The sequence below is a fragment of the Oryzias latipes genome, chromosome 7 (genome assembly GCF_002234675.1).
Source record: "Oryzias latipes chromosome 7, ASM223467v1".
NCBI lineage: Eukaryota > Metazoa > Chordata > Actinopteri > Beloniformes > Adrianichthyidae > Oryzias > Oryzias latipes.
The window spans coordinates 11,326,178-11,352,346 of NC_019865.2; the positions used below are offsets into that span (position 1 = coordinate 11,326,178).

Below are 26,169 nucleotides of genomic sequence, written 5' to 3' on the forward strand. Positions count from 1 at the left end.
TTATTTCTAGTTTAAAAAAGAAAGAAAAAGGCCCACGCCTTTTCTTGTAAATCAAATTTAATAAAGAATTAACTAAATGCCTAACAGTTAAATATTTTAAGGTCTGTTCTCTCTTAAAACATAAAATAATAAAAAGTAGAAGCGGCTGCACATAGACGGACGTTAAAACATGGAAACCCATCCGACACTGAAGCAGAAAATCAGTATAGTTTCTGCTTAGACTAAAATTGGCACATTTAAGGTCACAGAAAAGCTGATTTAGTCTGTGAGCAGTGTAGTAGCTAAAAGCAGCTTCACGCTGTCCGCTTCTAATCTGAGGTCTTATCTTACTTTTTCCTTTCAGAGTCATGCTGGGTTCATGTAAATTGGAAGGAAATCAAACGTGTAGTTTTAACTTCAAAACCATTTAGTAATTTATATACAACCCTTAGTGTCCTGCAGATTTTTGCCTGGTTACGTTTGAGAGAGTTTAAGAATGGGAGAGACGTGTTCAGTTCTCCTGGTACTAGTTTACATTTTTTTGGCAGCAATCTACACGAACTGCAATTAGTGTTTTTGGAAGACCAAACTGGCGAAAGGACTGTTGCAATAATCCCACTCGCTGAAGATAAAATTATAAAGTAGTTTCCTTAAATCCTATCTGGACTAAAGACATCTGTGTTTTGCCATTTGAGGTACTAAAAGTCTATTTTAGTTATGATCTTGACTATGATCGTGAATCCAAGGAAATTGTTTATGTAATTCTTCGGCATCAGTACGTTGGGAAAAATTCTTTCTATGATTTGATACGAAGAGACATGTAAAGGTTGAATAGCAGTTGTCCCAGGAATGAACCCTGGGGATCTCCGTTTGTCATGGCTATCGGTTTACTTCAGAAAAACATTGCTGACTAGATCTTCTAAAGATCTTCTAGATCTAGCCTACAAAGAGAGAAAAAAAAACTTACTTGTGTTTTGTCTGAGGGGAGAGACTGAGAGAGTACATGTCTGCTATAATATGGTTCCGGATGTCTCCTGCCCCTGCACTGTAGCAAACCAAACTGTGAATGGAGATGGTGGGATAGATTGGGATATGACGACTTCCCAAGGAGGTGGAGGTTTTTAAGCCTCTTCATTGCTTATTAAGTATTTAAATAAATAAATAGAAAATCATTATTAAAGTAAGAGTTTATTTTCCTTTACCTGTTAAATGTAGTGCGTTTTGCGATTTCGCCGCCAGGGGGAGCGCTACTTTCGATGTGGTCACGCTAAGAGGAAGGCGAGGTAGAGGCGGTCACGTGACCTCACATTGCCTTTGGTGAGTTTCCACCATTATGGCGGAAGGGCCAGTCTCACGGATGGACCGTCTCTCCCGTTCTGATGCTTGTTTTGTGTCTTGAGGGAGGGGCTTTATTTTTCTTTTGTACATTTCCCTGCAACACAACGGTTTCTTTCCAACAAGCCCGTCCGGGCGTATCTCAGCGAAGTCATGGCAGACCGCGGGGTGGATTTGTCCGCCCTGCCAAAGGAGGTTAGAGACCAGTTGGCGGAGTTGGATCTGGAGCTGTCTGAAGGTAAAGAAAGGGGAGGGGGGTTGGCTGGGATGCTAGTGAAGATTTTTTTTCCTGCTAGCTGCGAATGTCTGAGATGTTTGGACAGACGAGCAACGATGATTTCACTAGTTAATCGTCTCCTTTTTTGTGTTGGTTGACAGAGACCCCCCTTTAGAAAAATAGGCTGTGCCAGCTAGCTTGTTTCTGCTAACAGGATGTGGGCATGTGAGCTAGCAGGGCATGAAAGAGAGTAGCTTTCAACCTTGTGATTTCTCAATCAAACAACGGGTTTTCTTCTACAAGTATGGAGCCAAACCTAATGTACTTTTTTTTATTGATTTAATCTCGCGTGGAGCTTCTTAACTTGCTGCTCGGATGACCAAAAGGCGAAAAGGTCTTCATCAGGACTTGTGTTTACGTTAGAGAGAGAAGTAACCGTTGTGTTGGCCATTACTAGCTGCTGACACGGCGTGTCTGTGCCTAAGTTTCCGCTTTAGACATGTTGTGTTGCTGTAAAAGTGTGAGTCATTGTGACGAGTGTTGACATGAAACTACTTCAGGCCTACAGTCATCTGTGCTAAGGTGCAACACGGAGATCCAGCTTCTCACGCAGTGTTGTGAAATACACTGACGTTGTAATCAAAACGTCCTATAAACTTGAGAGGGAGCCTATCATTACCACAATTATATGTTTATCTAACTTTCGAACCACAATTCGATGTGCTTTTTCTTTGGTTTAGGTTCTGGTTTAGCCTGGTTTCATGGCCCCAGGCAATCTCAGTTCAGTCTTTCTATGATCAGTTGTGTCAAACCAGATTAGTTTATTTTATGTGTAAATGCATATGCATATTGTTTTCTATACCAGCAGGTAAATATTGTCTTCATTCTTTAGAAGGAAGCACTCTAAGAACGTCAGCAATGTAACAAAAGTCCCTTTCAAAACGGTTTATAGCAGAATGTCTACTTACTGTTTTGGAAATAGGTCAATCATTTAATGATCAGTAGTTTGGAATCAGATTTGTTTATTTTATGTTATAAGATGCATTATTCTGAATGTTTTTGTCAGTTTAGATAAATAAAAATACTGTTAATCTTGACTCTAAAACAAACGTTTACACTATATTTTTTGAGTTGGGAGTTAGATTTGTCCTAAATGTGAAATGCACAAACCAACAGAGCAGTTTAGGTTAATTAAGTTGCAGACAGACAAACCAGTTTTTGAAATGATCAACTGGAATAAATTAGAAAAACATAATGACAAACAAAATGATATTTTTTGGGGATATGCCAAGTTTGGTATACTTCATCTATAAAACCGTTCCCCTTTTTGCTTTTGTGTATTAACAGAAGTATACATTGTGTCATACGTTCTCATATGTTGAACGTCTCATTTGAAATGGTTAATCCCAAAGAGACTGAACATGTTCGGATTTGGGAAACATTTTTGGTCAATTTTTTATATGCAAACTTGAAAAATATACAAATTTCTTGGGGAATACATTGGATGGTAAATGGCGTAAACCTGTATAGTGCTTTACTACCTTTACTCTCACACGCACAATCACACACAATCACACACTCGTGGCAGCTCTGCTGCTAAACATTGGTGGCAACCTATGACTACCAGATGTAATATGGGATTTGGTGTCTTGCTGAAGAGCACTTTGCACATGGGTGGGCAGAGCGGGAACCAAGCCTGTGACCTTCAGAACAGAGGTTGACCGCTCTTCCGCACCACGGCTGCCTGGATCAAATACAGAAATAACATTTTTTGCTAAATACAGATGTGTTGGTAAACATTCCTTTACATTCAGGTTTCTTAAAGGATCTTAAACGTAACTTTTAGTACCAATTTAAAATTTGCTTGGAGTTTCTAAAATGTTATTTAAAAATTATATTTATGCTTTCATTTGCTTTAGCTGTCTTTGTTAAATTTCCAACCCACAACAACAGTGATGTCAGGCCTGCTCACCTCCACCGGTTCCAATCCCACAATTTGTATAGAAAGTGGGAAGCAGTTCTTGCAAACTCAAAGGTCCTCGGGTCTTATATGATCACAGAACACTAAATGTGTACTCAAATATTGACTGCTGGCCCAAGAGCAGCACGGTTAAGTACACATTTGAAATGGTCTAGCTGGAGGAAAGTTCATTCACTGCTTGATTGACACCAGTGTTTGAGGCTCGCTGCTCCCTTTGTCAGTGTGGCTGTGAAATGGGCATTCACCTCCTCCAAGTGGCCTTAGAGGAGTCTTCAAAATGTTCAGTTAAAGCTGTAAAGGCCCTGCTCATTGTTTCTGACCAGACTTTGACATGGAAGTGGAAGATGATGTTACGGAACTGTAAAACTCAGACCTGATAACATTTGAACTGACATGAAAGCCTGATATTTACAGTAAACCGTATCATAATGACAGCAGATGGATGACCTTTTGAACTATATTTTTATGTAACAGTGTAAAATTAGAGACGGCTAAATATAATTTTTTTCAGGCCGATACCGATAACCGATATTTTCCCTGCAACTGTTTTGTATTTTGTAATTTTGTATTTGCCGATACTTAAATTTAAGTGCATGGAATAACACAATGTTTACATTTACTTTGTGTTTCTTTTTAAGAAATGCAAAACTTTTCTTTTTGCTATTCAATTACATTGTGTTTGACCTATAGCAAAAAACTCAAAGGAACAAGTATTTCTTTGAAACATTTAGACCAATTATTGACTATTGAACATGAGTATAAACCATAAGCTTCCCATTGCCAGGGATCCATCAGGAAGAACATGAATCCCACTCAAAACTAAAATATATCTGGAAACAGTCAATTACAGACTATGACTGTAAACATACCATGAGCTTCCCATTGCCAGGAACATTAAAAAAACAAAGTGTATCTGAAAACAATATCAGTAGATGTCTTTAATATTAGACCGATAAACCGAAATTGTGCAAATATCAGCCGATACTGGCACCGACATATAGCCCATCCTTATTGAAAATTCCATTTACATTGTAGCTTACATAAGAGTGGACAGGGCAGGGTTGAAAAAACTGTAAGTAGGGGAAAAGTTAGCATCTTTCACTACAATGAAATGTCTTATTCTGGTAAGTTTATTTCTCTCTTGTTCATATATAAGGAGCTGAGGACAGTTGTCCAGTTTAACAGCTCTGTCATACAATAATAGCTCAACATAAGTTTGTTTAAATATTGTTTTCATTTGCTCTCTGATATAATCAGCTGTTTTTCTAAAAGAAAAAAAAAACTAAGTTAAACAACTTTATAACAGAACTCGTGTTTTAAACATTTATTAAGCTATTTTAGAACATTTCAGATTGAGACCCTTTCCATCACTCAGATCCCCACAGAAGGGCAACCCTCTCTGTCTCAGAAATGGAAAGTCAGAGATGTTTTTTTGTTGTTCGTTTAGCTTTACGCAGTAAACTCTCATGAGCTGTCTGTGGTAACTTTATTTATATACGCTCTGTATTTATGAAGCCCGTCTTACAAAAATGCTTCATGAGAAAAATCGACCACGTCGGTTGATCTAAGCTTTTGAACAACGGTACAGTAAACCAATCGCAACAACAGAAAATCTGAAAAATAAAAAAGAATAAAAAACAAACTTTTAAATGTTTATTTTTTAGTTTTTTTAGAAGAAGAAATAATTAAAGAGTGTTGCATAACAACTGAGGTGACCTAAGAAGAAGCAGGAAGGTCACTCCACAACCTTGGGGGGGGGGCGGCTCTGACAGCAAACACTTCATTATCTTCAGATTGGGACCTAAAAGGAGGGTCTTCCCTGAAAATCTAAGTGTTGTGGTTTTCTTCAAAAAATTATTATTAAATTAAATATTTTATTACACCTATAACATAAGCTGGTATGCACAAACTTGCAAGCATCTATACAGTTTTTGCTAAATACATCATGTTTGTAACCTTAGTCCTCTCTGGAAAGCACAAAAAACAACTAAATGATTTAATGGGAGTCCTGCGTTTTGCCGTACAGTGGTTCTGAAGGAATTAGGATTTTGACGGGACTGACATCCATCACCTGTCTGTTATGTTACTTTAGGTTTTCTAAGTTTAATGACTTTGAAACTTAAAATAAGTTTTATACCACCTTTAATAAGAATACTGTTTCTACTTAATTCAATTGGTGTCCAGAATGGAAATTGCTTGGAATTGCAAAACTTTGTTGTGGTTTCAGAAAACGCTCAGACGCCTATAAGGAGCATACAACACAAGATGTATATTGGAGTCACTTGACATCCTTGAAACTACTTTAAATAAATATTTAAAGATGTGGCTGAAAAATATGTGGCCATTTAGGTATAAATGTTTTTATTTTTAAAGCAAATTAGTTTTGATCTTCTTGTTCGACATGTTCCTGAGTTATCTGCCTGTAAGAGAACCTGGCTTGTCAGTTCAGTTCTTTTTATTTCTTCTGTGAAGCATTGAGTGCAGTGAAAAACAAGAAAATTGTTTTTGCTTTGTACTTTAGGCTTTTAGTGCAAACAGTCCATGTCTTTTTACTGATGGATCCGTGCCTCCATTGCCTCTTTTATCTATTTATTTATCTGTTTGTCTGACAAACCAGGTGGAAATGTCTGTTTCTGCATTGGTTGGGTAAGAGAAGAGTCCTGCAAAATGGCCAGTAAAAAACACATTGGGACACAATGAGGACCATTCAACGGGTCTGAGCCACAGTGGCCAGGAGATGTGCTGCTATTTAGCTAACCCAGTCTTTGTTTGCATGTTGGAATGAAAAGGCAGCAGGGGCAGGTGATCAGTCACACATGAGAAGATGACGATTATTAACCTTTGCTTGGGATTTCTTCTCTACATTTGTGAGTACTTGGTTGGACTTGAGAGTTTTTGTTCCAAACATACTTGGTTGAGATCCTACCATATTAGTTAATTCTGCACAGATTTTGTTTAATATACTTGGTGAAATACATTTATTTGGCATTTACTTCCAATCCGAGATCCAAGTCTTGAGGATGAAGAAATAAAAATAAAGATAAATAGAAGAGAAGGCTGGAGCACTTCAGTCTATTTTCACATATAGTACTGTTGCTGTTTGTAGAGATACTCCTTGTGACTGTCAGTGGCTTCTTTGCAAGATCCCTCATTTAGATGCAGCAGAAGTAGCCTGCATGTATGTGTTTGTGGAGGGTAAGGGTCTGCAGTAGAGCATGACAGCTCTAATGTGGACCTGGACGCTTTTAGTCGTCCTTTTTCTTGACCTCAGTCGTCAGCAAATGTAAGTAGGATAAAGCCTGATGACATGTTTAGATGGCGTTCCTCTGTCTATATCATGGAAAAAAAAAACACTAGAAAAGTCTCATCCACATTTGAGAATTACGCTCATATGAATGAAACTGCAGCAGAAGTAACAGGAGATAGATTACAGTTAATAAACAGGACAGGCGCGTAACAAGCTTCAGAGTGCTGTTCTGCAATGTTGCAGTAAGAAGCTTTAGATAACACAAATGATATTCTCTCAGCTGTTCATTCCATCAAGTTGTTTTTCCAAAAAGATGTGGAGGTAAAAGCAAACCAAGGAAAGCATTAAAAACTGGGAAGCTTTTCTGGACTGTAGTTTTTGTTGTCGGGGTGAAAAAGCAACAAAGAAGGAGAAAAATGAAATAGTCAAGCAAATAAGACAACTGGAGACAGCCAGACCACATTTTCTAACTCACTTTTGTTCTCTGATCTCATTTTTTGTAAATAACTGTTGGTAACACTTAGATTTTCAAGATTTAAGTTAGGGACATGACTAATGGTCGGTTCCTAGATGTGGTGGACATGGACCAGAGCGGTTGACTTCTGATCAAAAGATTGCAGGTTCCATTCCTGCCTTGCCCACTCGTGAGTCCAAGTGTCCTTGGGCAAGACACTGCTCCTGGTGGTTATAGATTGGTTCCACCATCAGTGTGTGAATGTGTATGCGTGGGTGAAAGGGACTATGACTGCAACGCGCTTTAGACCATCTAAGAAGGTAGGTAAGCGCTGTAAAAGTATATACCATTTACCATCAAATTATGGACCGAAATATTTCAGATTTGATTTTAGCTGTATGTCTATTATGTAATTAATTTTTTTTTTATTAATAGGAGATCAGATAACTTGTAGGCGGCGCACTTGGCTGTTTTTTCCTTTACTCCTCTGATTTGTTGTGCACAGGTGTTTATGAATTTCAAGAAATGCTTCAAAAATGACTGTAAATTACAATTTGAAGCAGCCACTTTCTCTACCAATGAGGCAAACACAACCTATTCGGTGCTCTCTTCACCCCAATGTGAAGCCAGTGTAGGTGACTGTAATCTTCACTTACTGATGAGGCTAATTGTTACCATTATTTGTTTTTAAATGCAGCTTAGCTCTAAAGAATAAGCAGACATAGTCTAACAGCTGTCTTCTGTTCCAAACATCTTTGTCCTTGCAGTTTCTGGTTAACTTGCCACACCTGATCTAGGTAACCAGGAAGGGCAAAGATACTTGGAAAAGATATAAGAAGTTGACCAACTACTACTAGAGTTGCAATCATCTTTTTTAAAGAGAAGCAGATTGTACTTGTTTAGATGGAAATCAATTTAACTTATAGGTGAAGCAAATGACACAGTTTAGATATTCGACATTTCTTGGATTCTTGGATCTTGGATTTTCATTTATCTTTCAAGTATTTGTTCTTTTATGTTTTGAGAAAGCACAGGTCCATTTTTTATGTTGTTTTTTTTAAACGTGTTTCTTTTCCTTCAAAATTTAAAGCTGAGTTTGCATTTGAGTCCTTTTTTCTTTTCTTTTATGTTTATATTATTAACCACATTTGTAGGAAACTCATGTTGTTGTTTTTTAAACAGCAGTCAAGTTTGATTGGTGATGATTTGTCCAGTTTTGAATTCATTAGTCATGAATGTTATTAAGTAGAGGCTATTTTTTTTAAACAAAAATTGTGTTGCATAGCAAGATCCCAGGAACGTATAACTAAATCTGCACCAAACATTGTGTAATAGATTCAAAGTCCACCATCTTTCAGTTTATCAGTAGTGATGTGAAGTGATTTGAACTTAGGAATGGAATTTCAATTGGTTTAGAAATTTGGCAGCTCTATTGTGTTCTGAAAAATGAAAACATGATTTTTAATGTTCTTCTCTACAAGAATAGTTGTCTCAATACTTAAAAGGCCATGGTTTAGTAACTGATGTCAAGTTCATGCTCTTGTTAAAAATCAATGTTTAACAAAAAAAAAAAGACATGTTTATAGTCGAGGCTTGCATGGATCCCGTATTCACCTCTGAGTCACTGAATGAGGCGTGTTCCCCGCTTCAGGACAAATCCATCCACTGCAAAGTGAGAGAACCTGTTTAATCCATCAACGGTGGAAGACGGATCACAGCTTTTAGTCATCAAAAGGCACCAAATGGCTCCAGATTTGATGATGTCAAACTCTCATCCACCTGTTCTGCCCTCTGAAGCATCATGTCTCTGACTGATGATCAGGCATGTTTGTCTAGACACAGTTTTCATCCTCAGGGATGACATTTCACCTCATTTCACTTTCTGATGGGTGACATTGAAATGATTTGAAATCAAATTTACTTTTGAAGAAGTAATAAAGAAGCATATAGAAGTGAATTGAATCATGGAAAGGGTGTTTCTAAACAGCACATTTTAACATAGAATTGCCTTTTAGAGATTTGAAGCAGTGCTGTTTTAATCTACCAGCAGTCTATATTCATTTTCCAGGGGATCACATAACTATACTAACACACAAGAATGCTGTTAGGCATATAAATAGACATAGCTAGTAAGATCAATTTGCTCCCATGCATAAGAAAAAGAAAGCTAATATCTCCTTCAAACAAAAGTTCAATAATCATTTCAGATGAACTGTGATGCCTTTGTGCGTATTTGACAAAGACCTCACTGACTGACAGGCTTGTTCTTACATATAGGTCAGTGTTACCCTAGGGTACATGTAACACACTCCAGCCTGTTTGGAGCTGTCCTCCTTCGGTCAGTTTGCTGTTTGACCTGCTGAGAAATGTGTAAGAAGTGTGCCAGATGTTAGAGAATGAAATCAGAGAGCGTTGTAGGTCTTTTTCTGTTTTTTGTTTTTAATTTCTTTTTTCCGATTCACTGCATGGCAACAATCCTCAACACCAGTCATAATCTTTTAGCTCATCACTTGGTAAGTTGGCTTGATGTGCAGACTTCTCTAGAGGGCACTATGAAGTTTGGATAAACAGTTTTTGTCTTAAATCCTTAAAGGAACTCTTAGTGAAACAAATCTAATAAGAGCATTTTTTAATAAAAATAAAAGTTCAGACACCATTGTCAGTTACGGTTAAATGATTTCATTTTTTTTTAAAGAAATCTTTTGAACCTTTGGTATGTTGCTTCATAAGGTACTTCTGCTTATTGTAATCGGATGTTTTAGACCATCTGGCTGCACAGGGGCGCGGTGGTTGGCGCTCTTGCCTCGCAGCAAGTCCTGGCTGGGGGACCTGAAACAGAACACCAATGGGGAACTTTTCTGTGTGGAGTTTGCATGTTCTCCCTGTTCATGCGTAGGTTTTCTCCGGGGACTCCGGTGTCCTCCCACCGTCCAAAAAACATGCTACATAGGTTTAATTGGGGGGGAAAAGGTGTGAATGTGAGTGCATGGGTGTGTGGTTTGTGGCCCTGCAACAGACTGGCAACCTGTCCAGAAGGTCACCTGCCTTCGTCCACAGGTCGCCGGGATAGGCTCCAGTAGCCTCGCAACCCCTAAATGGACTAAACTGGTTTAGAAGATTAATGAATGAATCCTTTAGACCTGGCATGTCCAAAGTCCGGCCTGTTGGCCGAATGCAGCCCATGTTCAAATTTCTACCGGCCTAAAATCAATAATATGCAGGACCCACACACAGAGCTACAATGTCTTGATTGTGATTGGCTAGATTATGGTATAAGCCGTTATAAGCCTGTGGCTACTTGACCTTTAGAGCTTTAAGGGCCAAACGAGAAAAACAGACTTTTTTTGTCATCAAAGCCACAGGGGTTTGTACTTCTGAATAACATCACTATTTGGTTTAGTTTCCTCTCCACGTGATTTACATTTAGAAGTTTCATGTTAGAAATTTAGAAGTGACTGATGTGTAATATTTCATATAAACTCAGATGTAATATTAATAAAAGATTTTTTTTCAGACAGACCTTTTAATTTATTTTATTTCTGGTCTTCAAAAATGTAATTCACAGTAAGTTCATTAATTTAATTGGATAAAATTCTGCTCCATGTAAAGACATGAAAAGTATCCCATTGCAAAAAAAAATAAGAATTGTTTGGCACTTACTTATTTTCGCCTCACCTCAAATCTGTCCCTCTTTTAGCAAAAGGTTGGGACACCCCTGTCCAGGATTGTCTTTTCAGTCATCAGATCAGAGGTTTTATAAAGAACCACAGTGATATTCTGTCTGAGGGGACATAAGGTTCCATGTTGTCTGCCTAAAGTGGACTGTTTTTTTTTTTTTTAAACATGACAAGAACTGCAAACCTATGTGGTTTTTTTATAAACATTGTAACAACGTACTGGTATTTAGACCACCTAGGTCATGCGCTCTTCAGCTGATAGCCCACTGCTGACCACTGCAGCCTTTTAAGTGGGTGTAAAGAATTGGAGGTATTTTGTCAGCTGCTGGTCACTTTCTGTATGTGCAAATTGAAGCTTGCGTCACGGGAAAGGCTGATGGGAAACCAGAGATCACGGCAAAAGCATTTCTGCTGCAAGCGTACAATCAAAGTTTCCTAAAGGTCAGCTATTTTCTCTGTGTTGCTCGGTGAACCATTTTCTTTTCTAGGTGTTTTATTTTGGCAAAGTGCCTTGCATTTGAAAAGTTCCCTTCCTCAGTCTTGCAGAGAGCCAGTGAGTTATCAGAATTTCCCAGTGAATAAAAGTCCTCAGGAAACCCTCCTCAACAGGCTGATGTGTTTCTCCCTTCTTGGCCCCTCAGACACATTGTGTTAGAGCTCGGCTTGTAGTCATGGACCCCTTTAACTCAACTCCCCAAAGAAAGAAGTAGAACAAAGGCCTTGAAAGCACATTCAATGGGTGTGGCTGCAGCACTGGGCTGTATGCAAGTTAGTGTATTTCTTGTCCTCAGAATTTGATTAATATTTAGATTCTCCTTGTAGAGAACTGCCGTGGTTTCATTTGTTCACTTGAGTCATGTAAAGGTAATGTCAAAGGATTGCCTACAAACATGATGTGAGTCATTCTGAATCATTCTGAGTGTTGAACCAACATTTTACATCAATGTTTATGGGTTTGTCTTGAAAAAAATCCAAGAAAGACATGCTAGAATTGCAGAAAACCTTTTACTCCTTTAGATTAGTCAGAGCTTCATGTTTATAATGTTCCTGATGTTTCTTAGTTATAGCAACACTGCTGGGAAGTTACTGGTATTTATGAAGTCTTGCATTTAAGTCTAGCCTAATTAAAAAGAAACTTTGTTGTCTAAGTACATTTTCCTAAAATGAGTTAGCCTTTACAAAACTGAGCTGTATGAAAAGGACGCGTTTCTTTGCATATCACACTATGGGTAAGATGAAATTGCAGTACATCTACTAAAATTCCAAGTTTCCAATGTCAAGATTTTATTTTCATTGACCAGTTTTGTTGCTTATGTATCTGTAAGACGTTGTTAAAGTCCCATTCCCACACAGCACACATATAGACCTAGTCATCTACAACTGGACGCATGGGAATAAAGTGGAGCAGCTAACTTGTGGCCTGCCTAGCATATTTGCAATGTGACAAATACAAGCTTTTTCAAACTGCATTTTTTTCATCTGTTTCACAAAAATTCAAATTATGAAATGCTTAGAAATGCAATTTAAAGCTTATTTTTTTTAATATAGATGTCCCTTATCAGAAAAATGCCACAAAAACATGTAAAAAACACAATTTTCATCGGAGTGTGTCTTTAAAGGAAAAGCTTTGATAAACTCAAGGTTTCACTTAAGGAGGAAAGCAGATGTCTGTGGTTTTACGTTTAATCTGAGGATTATAATTATTGTACTCTTAACATTGCACCTCTTCCATGGGAAGTGACACATGCCACCGGTGGCTTACCTTGTTGAGTGACTCATATAAGCAAAGCCTTTATTTTCATAGAAGTGAAAGGGCGCTCTTCCAACGACAGGCTGTTTAATGATTGCGAGTGGAAGCTGACAGTTCTGCAGAGGGAAATGCAGGCAGAGAGCTGTGCTCTGTTAGCTTTAGACCAAACAGATTGTGTGTCTTGAATGCCTCTAATGGATTTGTTGTGATATTATAATATTGATTTTGTTAATCATTCTGGAGTCTACAACAAAGTCTACAAGAATTTCCGGTAAACTATTAACTATTGCTCATTGAATTTAAATGTATTTATCCTCCTTAACAAGCCACTGATGAACTTACGCTGTACATTTAGGCTGAAGCCTTATCAGTTTCCACATTAGCACTGTGTGTTTAGTTCAACTTACATCTGTTTCAGTCAGCTTCCCTCCCTTTAATGGTATTTAACACTCTTTGAATGTTCATGTAAATCAGATGGAAGTAGAAGAAACCAAACAGCAACTCTGCTTAATCCTTTTCAAGGTGCAAAAGCGAAAAGAGAGCTATGACATTTTGTTGGAACCCAGAAGGCAAACCCCTGACTTAAACAGCTATGGGCATTTCGAATCATGTGGTTAGGCTTTCATGAACAGATCCCTCTCTGCAGTTATGTTGACGATAAGGAGTGGTAGCTGTCTGTACATTGTTTTGATGAAAGAAAATAAACATTATTGCTTTTTATTTAAAAAAGTATAAATGTTGGCAGCAAAAAGTTGGGGACGGGTAAACTGACAGGTTGTTTTTTGACAACCTGTTTTGTAAAGGCTGTGGTCAGCCATTGTTGTCATAAAATCAAAGTATAATAATAGCATAAATGTTTGTATCGATTTATAAATATTTACCCTCAAAAGTAGAAATATTGTATAGAGTACATGTTTTTCCCGAAAGGTAGTTTACGGTTGATTGTGTTTAATTTTTGTGTGAGTGACCTTTCCTGTGACCCTGACATGATGTCCTTGACTTGGTGCTGCTTAAATTTTAAAATTGACTGTCACTTCCAATAGGATATTCCAGTATTTTATGAGAACATTTGTTTATTGGGCTTAAACTCATAATTGTTAAAGTTTCTGAAATATTAGTTGGTATAAGCTAGGTCTGGGTTGATAAAATCGATTAATCGATCTGAATCGATCCAAGCTTTCCGTATTTTCACGACCATAGAGCGCACTGGGTTATGGGGCGCAGTCTCAGTTATGGGTGATTTTTCGGTATTTATTACATACAAAAGGCGCACCGGTGTTGGGGCGCGGGCATGTTAACACATTCCAGTAAAACAAGCATGCTAGTGTGGTTTAAAAAAGGTAGCGGGAGCAAAATTAAGTTGGTCGGGATTTATTTTTCATTTTTTCAATCATCAATCAGCATCCAAAAATCCATCAAAGTCTTCATCTTTTGTATCTGAAATGAACAGCTGGGCTAAATTTCTATCAAACACGGCAGGTTCCATTTAGTCGTTGTCAGAGTCCGTCTTGTTGCCGCGCGGCTCCTCATTAATGATGCCGGCTTTTCAGCCCCTTGAAAGCAGTGCAAGCAGACACGTTAGCCCAAGCTTCTACAATTCATTCACAAATTGGGCCGTAACTCTCCCCCGGCACTGCCTTCCACAACAATAAAAGCTGTGCCCCGTTGTGCGTATCCTACCACGCTGCTCCCGTGCTTCTGGACAGTGTGACGCACCGGGATGTCGAAAGTCAGCGGCACCTCGTCCATGTTGGTGATGTGGCTGGGCTGGAGGTGTTTGTCGGCAATCTTTTTACTGCAGCATGAGCGGAAGATGAACATCTTTTCATTCTAATCCGTTGGAAGTCGCTGCGACACCATAATACTCGCCCGGATGGAAAGATGACGGCGTTTCATAAAACGAAATTAAAAGCTTCCTCTGTGAGCGTTTCTACCCTCAGTCGAATAGTGACTGCAGAGAAGCTTCTCCAAGCTGATCATTAATCCATCACTCCAGTCGCCATTTGTCACAGTAATACACAAATAAATTGTTTTAAAAAATTGTACAACGTGATTTCTGTATGTTTCTTCAGATTTTGTCTCTCGCTGTGGAAATGCACCTATGAGGAAAATTTTAGACCCCTCCATGTTTTCTAAGTGGGAGAACTTGCTAAATCACAGGGTGATCAAATACTTATTGACCTCACTGTATTTCTATGCAAATATGTCTAAAGGTGTAAACTGTGTAAATTCTAAATTGAATTGAATTAAATTGAATTGACCAGGCTCTGGTGAATCCAGTTGAATTTCTCAAATTGCGAGGTATCCCCCCTGAGGAGGATGATATGCTGATTTACAGACCTAACCTACAGTTTATTCGACAGAAACGTTTTCTTCTCCATAGACCTTCAGATCTTTGTGTTTTTCATATCTGTGCCGTTCTCAGATTCACACAGCCGCCCTGTTGCTTTTTTCTTGCTTTGTTGTATTTTGTGTATTGCACCATTATAGGATGGCGTGACGGTTCTTCCCACGTATGTTACACCGCTGTGTCTTTTTGAAATATTACTGAACAGTGGTGAATAGGAGAGAGTTTGTATTTGTGTTTGCTGCTGTTTTGGGGCAATTGAAATATGAAAACGTCTGTTCAGAGATACTTTAAAAAATCCCACATGGGGCCTTGCTGGTTTTTCAGTAGAACTTTGAGACTAGTTTTAAATGTCAAAGCATTGTTAGAGGATGTAGATGGTTTATGAACCTATACTTGAAACCTCATTTAGACAAAAACAAGGTTTTGGCCTAATGGGAAAATTATTTGTCTCTTGAGCTGCCATCCATGCTCTATACTGTTAAAATGTCCACAAAAAAGCTTTAAAATGTTTGAGAGTAATATTGTTTATAATCTCAAATTATTTCTTTACCAGAAATACAATAATCATTATTTTTCCCTTTTTTTTTTTTATCATTCAACCTCCTTAAAGGTGTATTCTTAATACTTCAGTGCAAACAAATTAGGCTTTCCTGTGCAAAAAGAAATACTTATTTAGTTTTAGTTTTAAACTAGTCCGTTTTTTTCAAAGATGCATACTCTCCCACTTACATTTGCTTTACCCAATCACAGAGAGCCTTTAAAAGCATCGGTGTCTGTCTCTTTATTTGCATTTCTTGCAAAAAGCCGTTTACCTTCATTCCCAGCACTGCCTGCCCATTGTTGCTGTGTTTCTGCTCTCTATAAATAAGATCTTGTGGGTGACGTTAGTTCCTCCTTTCTGCCGCTGTGTGTACTGTAGCACTATGCGTGTGGCTTTTTCATGGTTGGGCTGTGTTTTGTCACTATCATTTTCTTGTAAAGACCTCAGTGGTTTGAAGTGTTTAAAGCAGACTGGAGTGCAGATGTCTCACGGTTTTGTGATGACCATGCGAGTGAGGAAACTTAAAATGTTTTTTTGTTTTGGCAGTTGCTGAACTAGTTTTGTCGATGGGTGTGTATTTGTGCATGTATTGGTACGACTGCAGGTGCTTGACCAAACATACACCTCTGTGTTCAAGGCCCGTCTGCCCAGATGTGAGCAGACAGCAGAACTTATTCAGCGTGAGACGGAAATTGTGGGTGGCAGTTGTGTCACTTGATAAACTGCACTGTGTAATTACTAGCTGTGAAAGATGGGGGTTGTATAAATGCACATGCAAAAAGGGAGGTGACTACAGTTTTCTTTCTGCCTTTTTGTGTCCTCCTTTAATTTGTATGTGAAAACCTTTTATGAACAACAAACCTAATTTTCATTTGTATATATTAACATTTCCTGTATATATTTTTGTTTGCAAAATGTATTGTGATCTGAAATTAAAAATAAACTCCAGAGACAAGAAAAAAAAAAGTCTAACACTCCAGTATCGTATTAAAATTTGATACGTAATCCTCAAGAATGAGTAGCCTTGTGTGTGACCAATTTTCTAAGATTTAAGTTACTTTTTGTCATGACTCAAAGTGGCAGCATGACTCCTGACTTTAACTTCCTGATATACGTTTGGATGACTTCATACCGTCACATGACCCTCAACAGGAAAGAAAAAAACGGACTTTTTGTATTTTTGTATTGACAATTATGTGAGGGCTGGATGGATTCCTATAGTTCTCAAACGGCATAAACGTGGCAGCAGTGTTGTACTTTCCAATGACCAGCACCATTGGTTGTATAGTGTGTTGGTGTGTGTGTTGTCCTGACACTCGCTTGCCTCCTAAAGCAACCATGACATGTCCCAGCTTTTTCTGTCTCCTTGTTTTACTCAATATTGTTTTTTGTTTTTTAAAGAAACAAAGGAATCTGTTTATAAAAATGGACAGTTCATCCACTTTAGTATGTAAAAGAAATCATGTTAGAGTAGTTAGAACATTGACTTTTTGGGTTTTGCTGTGAAATGCAAACATCTAATTCAATTTTTAATTCCCTTTTTTCTAAATATTGTAATCTGTATCCTATACATAAAGATACTTTATCAGCGATCTTAAAGACCAGCTCCTATCACATTTTGATCTATTTTCAAAGTGTTCCCAGTGGTCTTTTAGTTATCACTATGCCATTTTGAGCCAAAATCGTAAAAACCTGCATTGTTTTTTTAGGACTGGGTTTATAGAATCAATTAATTGAACCGAGCTTAATAAATCAATACTCGACCCATAAAAGTAGAGATCAATCTTTTATATATTTCTTTTTCCAGACTGTAAATTCAAAATATAATTTAAAATTGTGAATCAAACCGATCCATGCTCTGGTGAATTGAATCAAATCGATTCTGGAAGTTATTGGTGATGCTAGCCCTATTGTTTTCTCAGACATAGTTTCTGCAGAGCAGCAGTCGTTCAGTTGCTTAGAGTTTCGGGGGGGGGGGGGGTGGTGGGGGGGGGCGTTGTGGTAGATCAAGGTGAAATAGCAATAGGCTGAGAAGCTTGATCAGTGAGAGAGAGCTCGGAGTAGAGCTGCTGCTCCTCCAAATCAATAGGAGCCAGTTGAGGTGGCTTGGACATCTGGTCTGGATGCCTCCTGGTCGCCTCCCTGGGGAGGTGTTCTGGGGTGTTCCAGGGAGGACCCAGAACACGCTGGAGGAAGTGTATCTTTGCTTGCCCCCGCAACAAAGACCTCAGTGAGCGGAACCAGATGGATGGCAATTTTAAGCTTGATTTTCTTTATATATGTCGTTCCTAATTATAAAAATGCTACAAAAACATTTTCACATCACCAAAAAACACAATTTTCATTGAAGTGGGTGTTTAAAGTTATTGCCCATAAGTGGCCCTGTTTCCAGGGTTATAAAGTTAGAAACTGCTTGACATGAATACATTCTACTTAACCCTGAAACCATTTTGAAAGCCAACTTTAGGTTAGATTTAGGAATACAACTCAACTTTCCAGTCAAAACATCTCTTTATGATTCTGGGTTACTTTATTTGTCTAAAGTCCTGTTGGGTTTATTATTCTTTTGGTTTTTACGGTGGCCGACAGGGCTCACACTACATACAAATGGAAAAACGCAACGGCATTACCCGAAGAGCGACGAAATTACCCGAAGCACAACGGCATTAAGAGACAGCGCAGCGGCATTACCCGAAGCACGACGACATAACCGCAGCATTAGCATTAAGCTCAGCACAACGGAAGTGAGGACTTTTTTTTCTGGGGGAAAAATAAAAGCCTGGCAGATTCAAACTATTCGGTACGACAGAATTTTAGGGCCACCAAAAAAAGTAAAATTATGAAATTTTAAACCGTAAATTTATGAGAAAAAAATTGTATTTTTACAAGATTAAAGTGGAAGTGAGCATACAGGGCAGCAGCAGCAACAAGTGAACGCTGCAAAGCAGCAGAGCAGACCGACTAAACTTAGTTGAACAGGTGAGCTGAATGTTTATTGATAACGTTCCAAATGTCTGGAAGTTTAGTTGCTTGATTTTTGATTTATTAATGTTTTATTTTTTGATGGGTGGTTTGCAGGATCTCTGCAGGCGATGAAGCTTACGGCGACAGTTATGGAGTGTGCGCGCGCTGTGTGTGTGCGTGGGTGCGTGTGTGTGTGTTGGAGACCCCGCGTGCATGTGTGAGAGCACGGGCGAAAGAGGGGGGTGAGAGCGCGGAGCGGGAGAGTTTGCGTCTATATTGTGTGATCGAGACTGAGAACCTTAATAAAAAGATGGTGTCCCTCCCCAGAAGAAGTATTTTGTCTTATTAACTCGCTCTAGAGGCTGAGGATCCGAACGGGAAAGTGAACCCCAAACGAGGATCCGTCTTCGGCCCTGGAGAAAATCTCCCCTGCGTTTCCGACCACAGTCAGAAAGAAAAAAAGAGAAGTCATCGCGCAGGTTCAACAGTGTCCCTGCAGCTGTCCACCTGAATTCTTTCTTCCTCCATTAAAGATCATTCCTCTTTATTGTTATATGTTATAACGGGACATTTCATCTGCAGGAGGGGGCGTATGTAAGACTGTTTACTTCTGCATTGGTGTTCGGATGACAGGTTCATGTCGTAAGGTGACAGATGAACTTCAGGTTATGTGAATGAAAAGGAAAATAAAGGCTGCAGCGGTTCTCTACACCCAAATGTGTCTCTGAGCTCCTTATTTTATATATGAAACTCCGCTTTACTGACACCGAACTCCGGAAAACCGGTTTACACTGAAAATTATCTGATTTTGAGTCGCCAAAAGGTTCAGAATCTCATTGTTTTTTTTAAACCTATCCGGGAAAAAAACTTCAGAAAAGGCTCCACATAATCGATGACTTTTTTCTTGTAAATGTTTTAAATCGTAAATTCACGAGATAAAAAGTTGTAAATTTACGAGTTTTTTCCTAGTAAATTTACGACTTAAAAGTCTTAATAAAAAAAAAGACAAAGAGCGTTAGATACAGATGTCACTGTGGAGAGCTGAGTACATTTATTTTTTTAGACAAACGTATTTGTAAGTAATCTAGTAAGAATACACCCTAATCTTGTCCAAATATCACGTAGAAGTGTCACACAAACGTAGAGATCTGATCTTTAATGGAGGAAGAAAGAATTCAGGTGGACAGCTGCAGGGACACTGTTGAACCTGCGCGATGACTTCTCTTTTTTTCTTTCTGACTGTGGTCGGAAACGCAGGGGAGATTTTCTCCAGGGCCGAAGACGGATCCTCGTTTGGGGTTCACTTTCCCGTTCGGATCCTCAGCCTCTAGAGCGAGTTAATAAGACAAAATACTTCTTCTGGGGAGGGACACCATCTTTTTATTAAGGTTCTCAGTCCTCGATCACACAATATAGACGCAAACTCTCCCGCTCCGCGCTCTCACCCCCCTCTTTCGCCCGTGCTCTCACACATGCACGCGGGGTCTCCAACACACACACACGCACCCACGCACACACACAGCGCGCGCACACTCCATAACTGTCGCCGTAAGCTTCATCGCCTGCAGAGATCCTGCAAACCACCCATCAAAAAATAAAACATTAATAAATCAAAAATCAAGCAACTAAACTTCCAGACATTTGGAACGTTATCAATAAACATTCAGCTCACCTGTTCAACTAAGTTTAGTCGGTCTGCTCTGCTGCTTTGCAGCGTTCACTTGTTGCTGCTGCTGCCCTGTATGCTCACTTCCACTTTAATCTTGTAAAAATACAATTTTTTTCTCATAAATTTACGGTTTAAAATTTCATAATTTTACTTTTTTTGGTGGCCCTAAAATTCTGTCGTACCGAATAGTTTGAATCTGCCAGGCTTTTATTTTTCCCCCGGAAAAAAAAGTCCTCACTTCCGTTGTGCTGAGCTTAATGCTAATGCTGCGGTTATGTCGTCGTGCTTCGGGTAATGCCGCTGCGCTGTCTCTTAATGCCGTTGTGCTTCGGGTAATTTCGTCGCGCTTCGGGTAATGCCGTTGCGTTTTTCCATTTGTATGTAGTGTGAGCCCTGTCGGCCACCGTAGGTTTTTGCATTAGATCGTTAAAACAAAATCCCAAACTTGATACTCAGAAAAGTATTTGGTGTAAAACAGAGAAAAAGTTAGAAATGATTATGTAGCAAAACATTTTTCATTCAAAATACAAATGTCATGGAGGTAAGACTGTAATGCTGCTGTGTTTAATGATTTCTTATCTTTTATTGAGTCTTTTTTCACCTTGTAACCTCTGCACACTTAGATTTGCACACAGCTACAAACGGACAGGCTTTCTGCACCTTGGGGGATTTTTCTTGGCCTGTCACTCCACTCTTTTGGCCAGTTGGCCCTCTTTATTAACGCGGTGTTTTCCAATCAGCACATTCCTCTGTCTAGATAGACACAGGGAAAAGGTTTTGGCAGTGCACTCACAGGGTGGGGTAATGCTCATATCCTGTCCCCTGACCTCAGATTACATGCACACACAGTTACTGTACTGTTTTGCTCATGCACATATCCAAAACACTGCATTCTTCCAGTTAAACATGAAACTTTCCTTCAGTTTTGCACCAGCTGTTTCAATACGTCTTTCAGTCTGGGGTCATTCAGCCTCATTATGGCCGCTGTCAGCTACAGAGACAGTTTGATTGTGCCAACCAGTGCCTGTTTTTGTGCCAACACACAAACTGTCTTCTGTCTGTGTTAATGACCACCCTCTCTTTTCCCCTTCCATGCTCCTCTTCCTCCCCCACAGCCCAGCAAACCCGGGCTTGCCCTAACCCTTCCTACTGCAACAATGATGCTTCAGTCCACTTCTGTCAACCGGCTTGATTTGAAACATTTTTTACAAGGGCATTTTACAGTTCATACCCCACTTTTGCCTCAGTTCTTTTGTTTCTTCTACGTTCTCTGTGAATGCTCATTTTTGTTCTCCATACTTTATAGCTTCAAAGTTATAAAGCCTTTAGAAAATCCCTCGCTCTGCAAACTTCAAGCAGGAGGAGCTTCCCCTCTCATTCTTTTGTTTATCCAGGCAAATCCCACACTAGTAGATGGGTGACCGGAGTGTGAGAAAGCTCTGAGACGCAACAAACACTATCTTGGACTCCTAACCCAGTGTCAGTTTATGCAGGCGAACTCCCTCCATTTCTGCCTGCTGAACTTCGGCATTCATCCTCTCCAATTGTTTCACCTCTGTTCAAATCTGTGTTGGTTTTTTTGCCTTTGATGAGAGTCCAGCTGTTCACAGCAGTTTGTCACTTCTCGCTTGAACTCTAACTTTGACCTCTACCCTCTTTAAAATAGATTCTGCTCTTTCTCCACTTGCTGTGTTGGACGAGGGTCTCCTCTTCACTGCTCAACGTTTCATAGGTGACAAACGATTGAAGCCATGCCGGGCCTTTGACCAACTGCATAGCTTGTCATCAGTGGTTTCTAAGAAAACCGTTTAACCGTGTGGAAGATTGAAGTATTAAGCTGATTTGTTTGTAAAAGGGGAGTGTGTGTGAATGCTAGTTAACTGTTTAGGGTGTGTCATGTATGGATGTTTGCTACACAAGCAGAATGTGTGTTTTAGGGGTAGCCGACGGGTGGACTTTTTCATGCCTGCAAGCCCCCCCCCCATTCCAAGGCCAAAAGAGGAAGGGCTGTTTGATGGAAAAAGAGAGTAGAGCTGGAGAAAATAGATAGCAGCTCCTGAATATATTCAGTCATATATACACACACACACACACACACAGCTGAAGAAACTCCTTGGGTTTCATAATCAGGGAAGGTTTATGTTTTTATAATCACGTTCCTTAGCGAAGGCTAAACAATTGCATTAGCTTCCTCAGTACTTCTAATTAGATTATATGATAAAATGTGGAGCTCGAAAGATTTATTTCAAAGAGGATTATGAATGTGACTCATTTCTCTCGAAGATATTAGCCAAGCAGAGAGTGTGTTCGTCAGAGCAGAGCCGTGTGAGTGCACCGCTGTCTGCTGGTGTTTGTGTGGTAATTATGACTAACATAACAGTGTGGTGTTGCTGTCCTTTCTCCTAGGTGACATCACGCAGAAGGGCTATGAGAAGAAGAGAGCCAAGCTGTTGGCCTCCTACATCTCCCTTTTGCCAAGTAAGACCAGCTTTTCTGCTCTCTCTACATCTTCTGGACCTTATGGTCCTGCAGTTCTTCCTGCTTCACCTTATTCCTTAAGTTGCAACTAAAATTCTAAAAAGTTGCTCAACAAAAGAAAAGTTATAAATACTTATCTATGACTAGTTTGATATATCTAATAAATCAAGTAAACTAGAAGTTATCATGTGTTGGAGAACAAAGCTTTACAAAAAGGTACTGTACAGGGCAAAAATTCCTATTTTCTGGCTTGCTGTGGCCCTCTAGTGGACAAAACGTGAATTGCATACAAGGTGAGTTTTAACAATGAAACTCCAATGTCCTTTTCCAATTTCTCTTTTTGATTTTGAAAACGTACTGAGCTTAGTTTTTTTTCTTTAAAAAGTATACAGTCTTTATGTTTACTTGTTCGATTTGTAGCTGGTCTCTTCTAAACTGGTTTAGAACCAGGTGTTTTTGTCCCTAATCATCTTCCTGGCACAATGGGGTTCTGCTTTTTTGCGTTGCACCACACTAACAGCAGCGTGACAAAAAACAATCTCCATGCGTCACTGCAGACCATTTTCTAAAGAACAACTCTAAAACTTCCTTTTCTTCTGCTTTGACCTTGGCCTATTTCTGACTGTGCTACCACATGACGATTGCATGATTACAACTAAAGGCAACAGCAGGGTTTGTAGGATATTTGTCATGGTGGAGGACAGTTACCTGCTTTCTGTTTTCCTTTCTGTTGTCAAAAGCTGCATTCCTTGAATGTGAAAATGTCAGCGTAGACTGCTCAGCTCCAGGGACTTAAGGATATATTTGGCTGTTGGTGTCTATTTTTAGGTTTTATTTTCACCTTAAAAACTGTTACTGTGGCCTCATTGGTATAACTTTTCTCAGCACAACATAACCTATGTGACTCTACAGGTTTTTGTTCTGTTCTAATGTGGTATTAACACAATGAACCTAAAACCACATTAAAACAATCTCAGTGAATTGTTTTTGTTTATTGGGAAAATCACTAAAATCTTTCATGAACTCTTTTTTTTAAGCTTAAAATAAAAGTATATAATGTAATTTAAAACAAGTAAACATTTTGCAAACAACAAAGTCAAATGGTAGTTATAACATTAAATTGCTGCCAATTTCTCAGGCATTTCTGTTTGCTATGTACGGTGGCCCTGAAGTGCAAATCACTTAATGCAAAAACATATTAAAGATCACAACAACAATAAAAAAACAAAAAATAATTTTAAAAAAACATGACATTTTGAAATCGGAACAAATTTTCAGAAAACAAAATGTAAAAAAAAAAAAAAAAAAAAGGAAAAACATTTCGAAAAAACCAAAGCAATTTCCTAAATTAAAAACTAAATCTTATAAAATTAGACAAAGAAACGTGAAAAACTAGATATTATGGGACATCACTGATTGGATGATGACGTTTTAAGTTTTGAAGAAGGAAAGCAGAAAGATGTTTTGCCCAAATTGTGATAAAGAGCTGGATAAGCAAGGACCAAACCTTTGGCCTGAAGCTTTAGGAAATACCTTCTGTTGGAAGATATTACCAGCCAAAAAACCTCCAGATGAAAAGGGGAACAAACATCCTCGTCCCATCCGTGATGTCCTATAATACTTACCTTTTGCAGTTGCTTATTTATTTTATTTTTTGACATTTCATTTTGTTTTCTGGAAATTAATTTTGTTTTTCCAAATGTTTCCTTTTTAATTTGTTTTTTTTTTTTTTAGAATTGTGTTTTGTTTCCTTTGGAACTAGGTTTTGGTTTCCAGAAGTGGTTTGGATTTCTAAAATGTAACATTTTCTTTGGTAATTTTTCGTTTTGCCTTTTTAGTTGCCATGATCTTTAAAATGTTTTTGCGTTGAGAGATGTGTTGATGAGATTTGCACTTCAGGGCCACTGTAGCTATTCCCAAAAGGTTAAAAATAAGAGGAAGGGATAAGCATGTTCACAATTATAAACATACAATGCAGGCATTTTCCTGCCACATAAAAAAAAAACATATGCACACACAGCCGCACCACAGGCTTTGCACTTTTAGGCTCTTCCTGATTTTGTCCACCTGAAGGCAGCGTTGACCTTTTAGTCTGCCTGCTGGACTTTTAGTTTCTATCTGTGACGATGACCACAGGACGGTAATCACCTTCAGCTTTGGGGATCTCCTCTCTTGTCCACACCATACAGCTGATAAACCAGCTCCACCACAGAGTTTTTGTGTGTCAAAGGCTGCACCTGCTTGCTTCTCTTAAATATCTCATCTTGTAAAACTCTTCACCATTAACCCCCTCGGCTTCACTCATCCCACAAAATCTGCCTTGAATTCAACCAGAAACATCCAACATAAAATGTACTGATGTGAAGACTTTGTTTTTTTAGTGGGATAAAGGGTGATTCCACACTTTTTACTTGGAAGCGTCATTTAGTTATTTTCAGAAACAAATGTGCCTCAGGCCGGCAATCTACAGGTAAGTGCACGAAAAAAAGACTTAAATGATTTATCACAAGTCTTGGAGGTAAAGCAAAAACATAATAAATAAAGCCACTTCTGGAATACAGTGTGAAGGCCTCATTTTAAACACCAGTTGAATTGAATTGGACCGTCAGCGCTGCTTCCAATGTCCAGAAATGCTCTTTACATTTCTTGGTTTTTGACCCTGGGGTGTCTGTCAACTCCTAAGTGTTAAAACCCTCCAGGTAATGTTCTGCCTGCACTCATCTGCTCAGATCCCTCCATGCCTCAAAGCCATCTCATCTACAGGGACTCCACACGCCTCAGGGAGAAAAGACACTTGACTAAAATAAAACTCGCTTGAATATAACCCACTTTAACAAACGTGTAGGTTCAGGAAGATCTGCAGTTAGATGCAATTTAAGGATTTTCTGAGAATTGTGTAAACTCTACACTTCCATGTAGTTCCATGAATGATGTCATTCTGTAAAGCGACGTTTTTCTCACATTTTGTGCTTTTCTAAGCTTGTACGCACCTTTTCGCATCTTTTTTTCTCTCCAGATGTTGATCTTTCTCTACCAGACGTACAGCTTACCCCAAGTCGTAGTGCCGCACTCACCCCAAGCCCAGAGGCCCCGGGGCCCTCCACCTCTACACCTACCAGAAACCATCGTTCACACCGCAGTGGAGGGGCCAGGGATGAGAGATATAGATCAGGTGTGGTAATGCTATAATGCGCTCTATAGACACACAACCACAAAGTCTAAAAATCCTAACCCTAAGTAACTTTGTGTCTATTCCTGGTGTTAAAATAGACATTCATACAGAAGCTGTACAAGCAGCCCTCGCCAAACACAAAGAAGAGAAAATGGCATTACCCATGCCAACCAAGAGACGCTCAGCATTTGTCCAGTCTCCCATAGAAAACTGCACACCTCCAGGTAAACTTTAGATCTTCTGCTGAATGGAATGATAATAATGAGACCCAAAAGGACAAAACATTCTCTTTATTCAGCTCAAGAGTTCCTGCAAAATGGATATAAGTGAGCAATAATGGACACGTGAAGACCCA

At 39.0% G+C, this 26,169-nt stretch overlaps 1 protein-coding gene across 4 annotated transcripts in view; it reads left to right on the top strand.

The window, feature by feature from the left end:
* Positions 1-1,286: 1,286 nt before the first annotated feature.
* The window catches only part of LOC101163572 (disco-interacting protein 2 homolog B-A), a 47,980-nt gene continuing 23,097 nt past the window's right edge, over positions 1,287-26,169 (top strand). For all 4 annotated transcript variants that reach the window (XM_020704621.2, XM_020704622.2, XM_011477045.3 and 1 more), the window contains exons 1-4: positions 1,287-1,552; positions 22,571-22,642; positions 25,659-25,814; positions 25,913-26,038. In XM_020704621.2, coding sequence (XP_020560280.1) covers positions 1,468-1,552; positions 22,571-22,642; positions 25,659-25,814; positions 25,913-26,038 — 439 coding nt within the window. In that variant the 5' untranslated portion in view covers positions 1,287-1,467. The remainder of the gene's footprint in view (positions 1,553-22,570; positions 22,643-25,658; positions 25,815-25,912; positions 26,039-26,169) is intronic.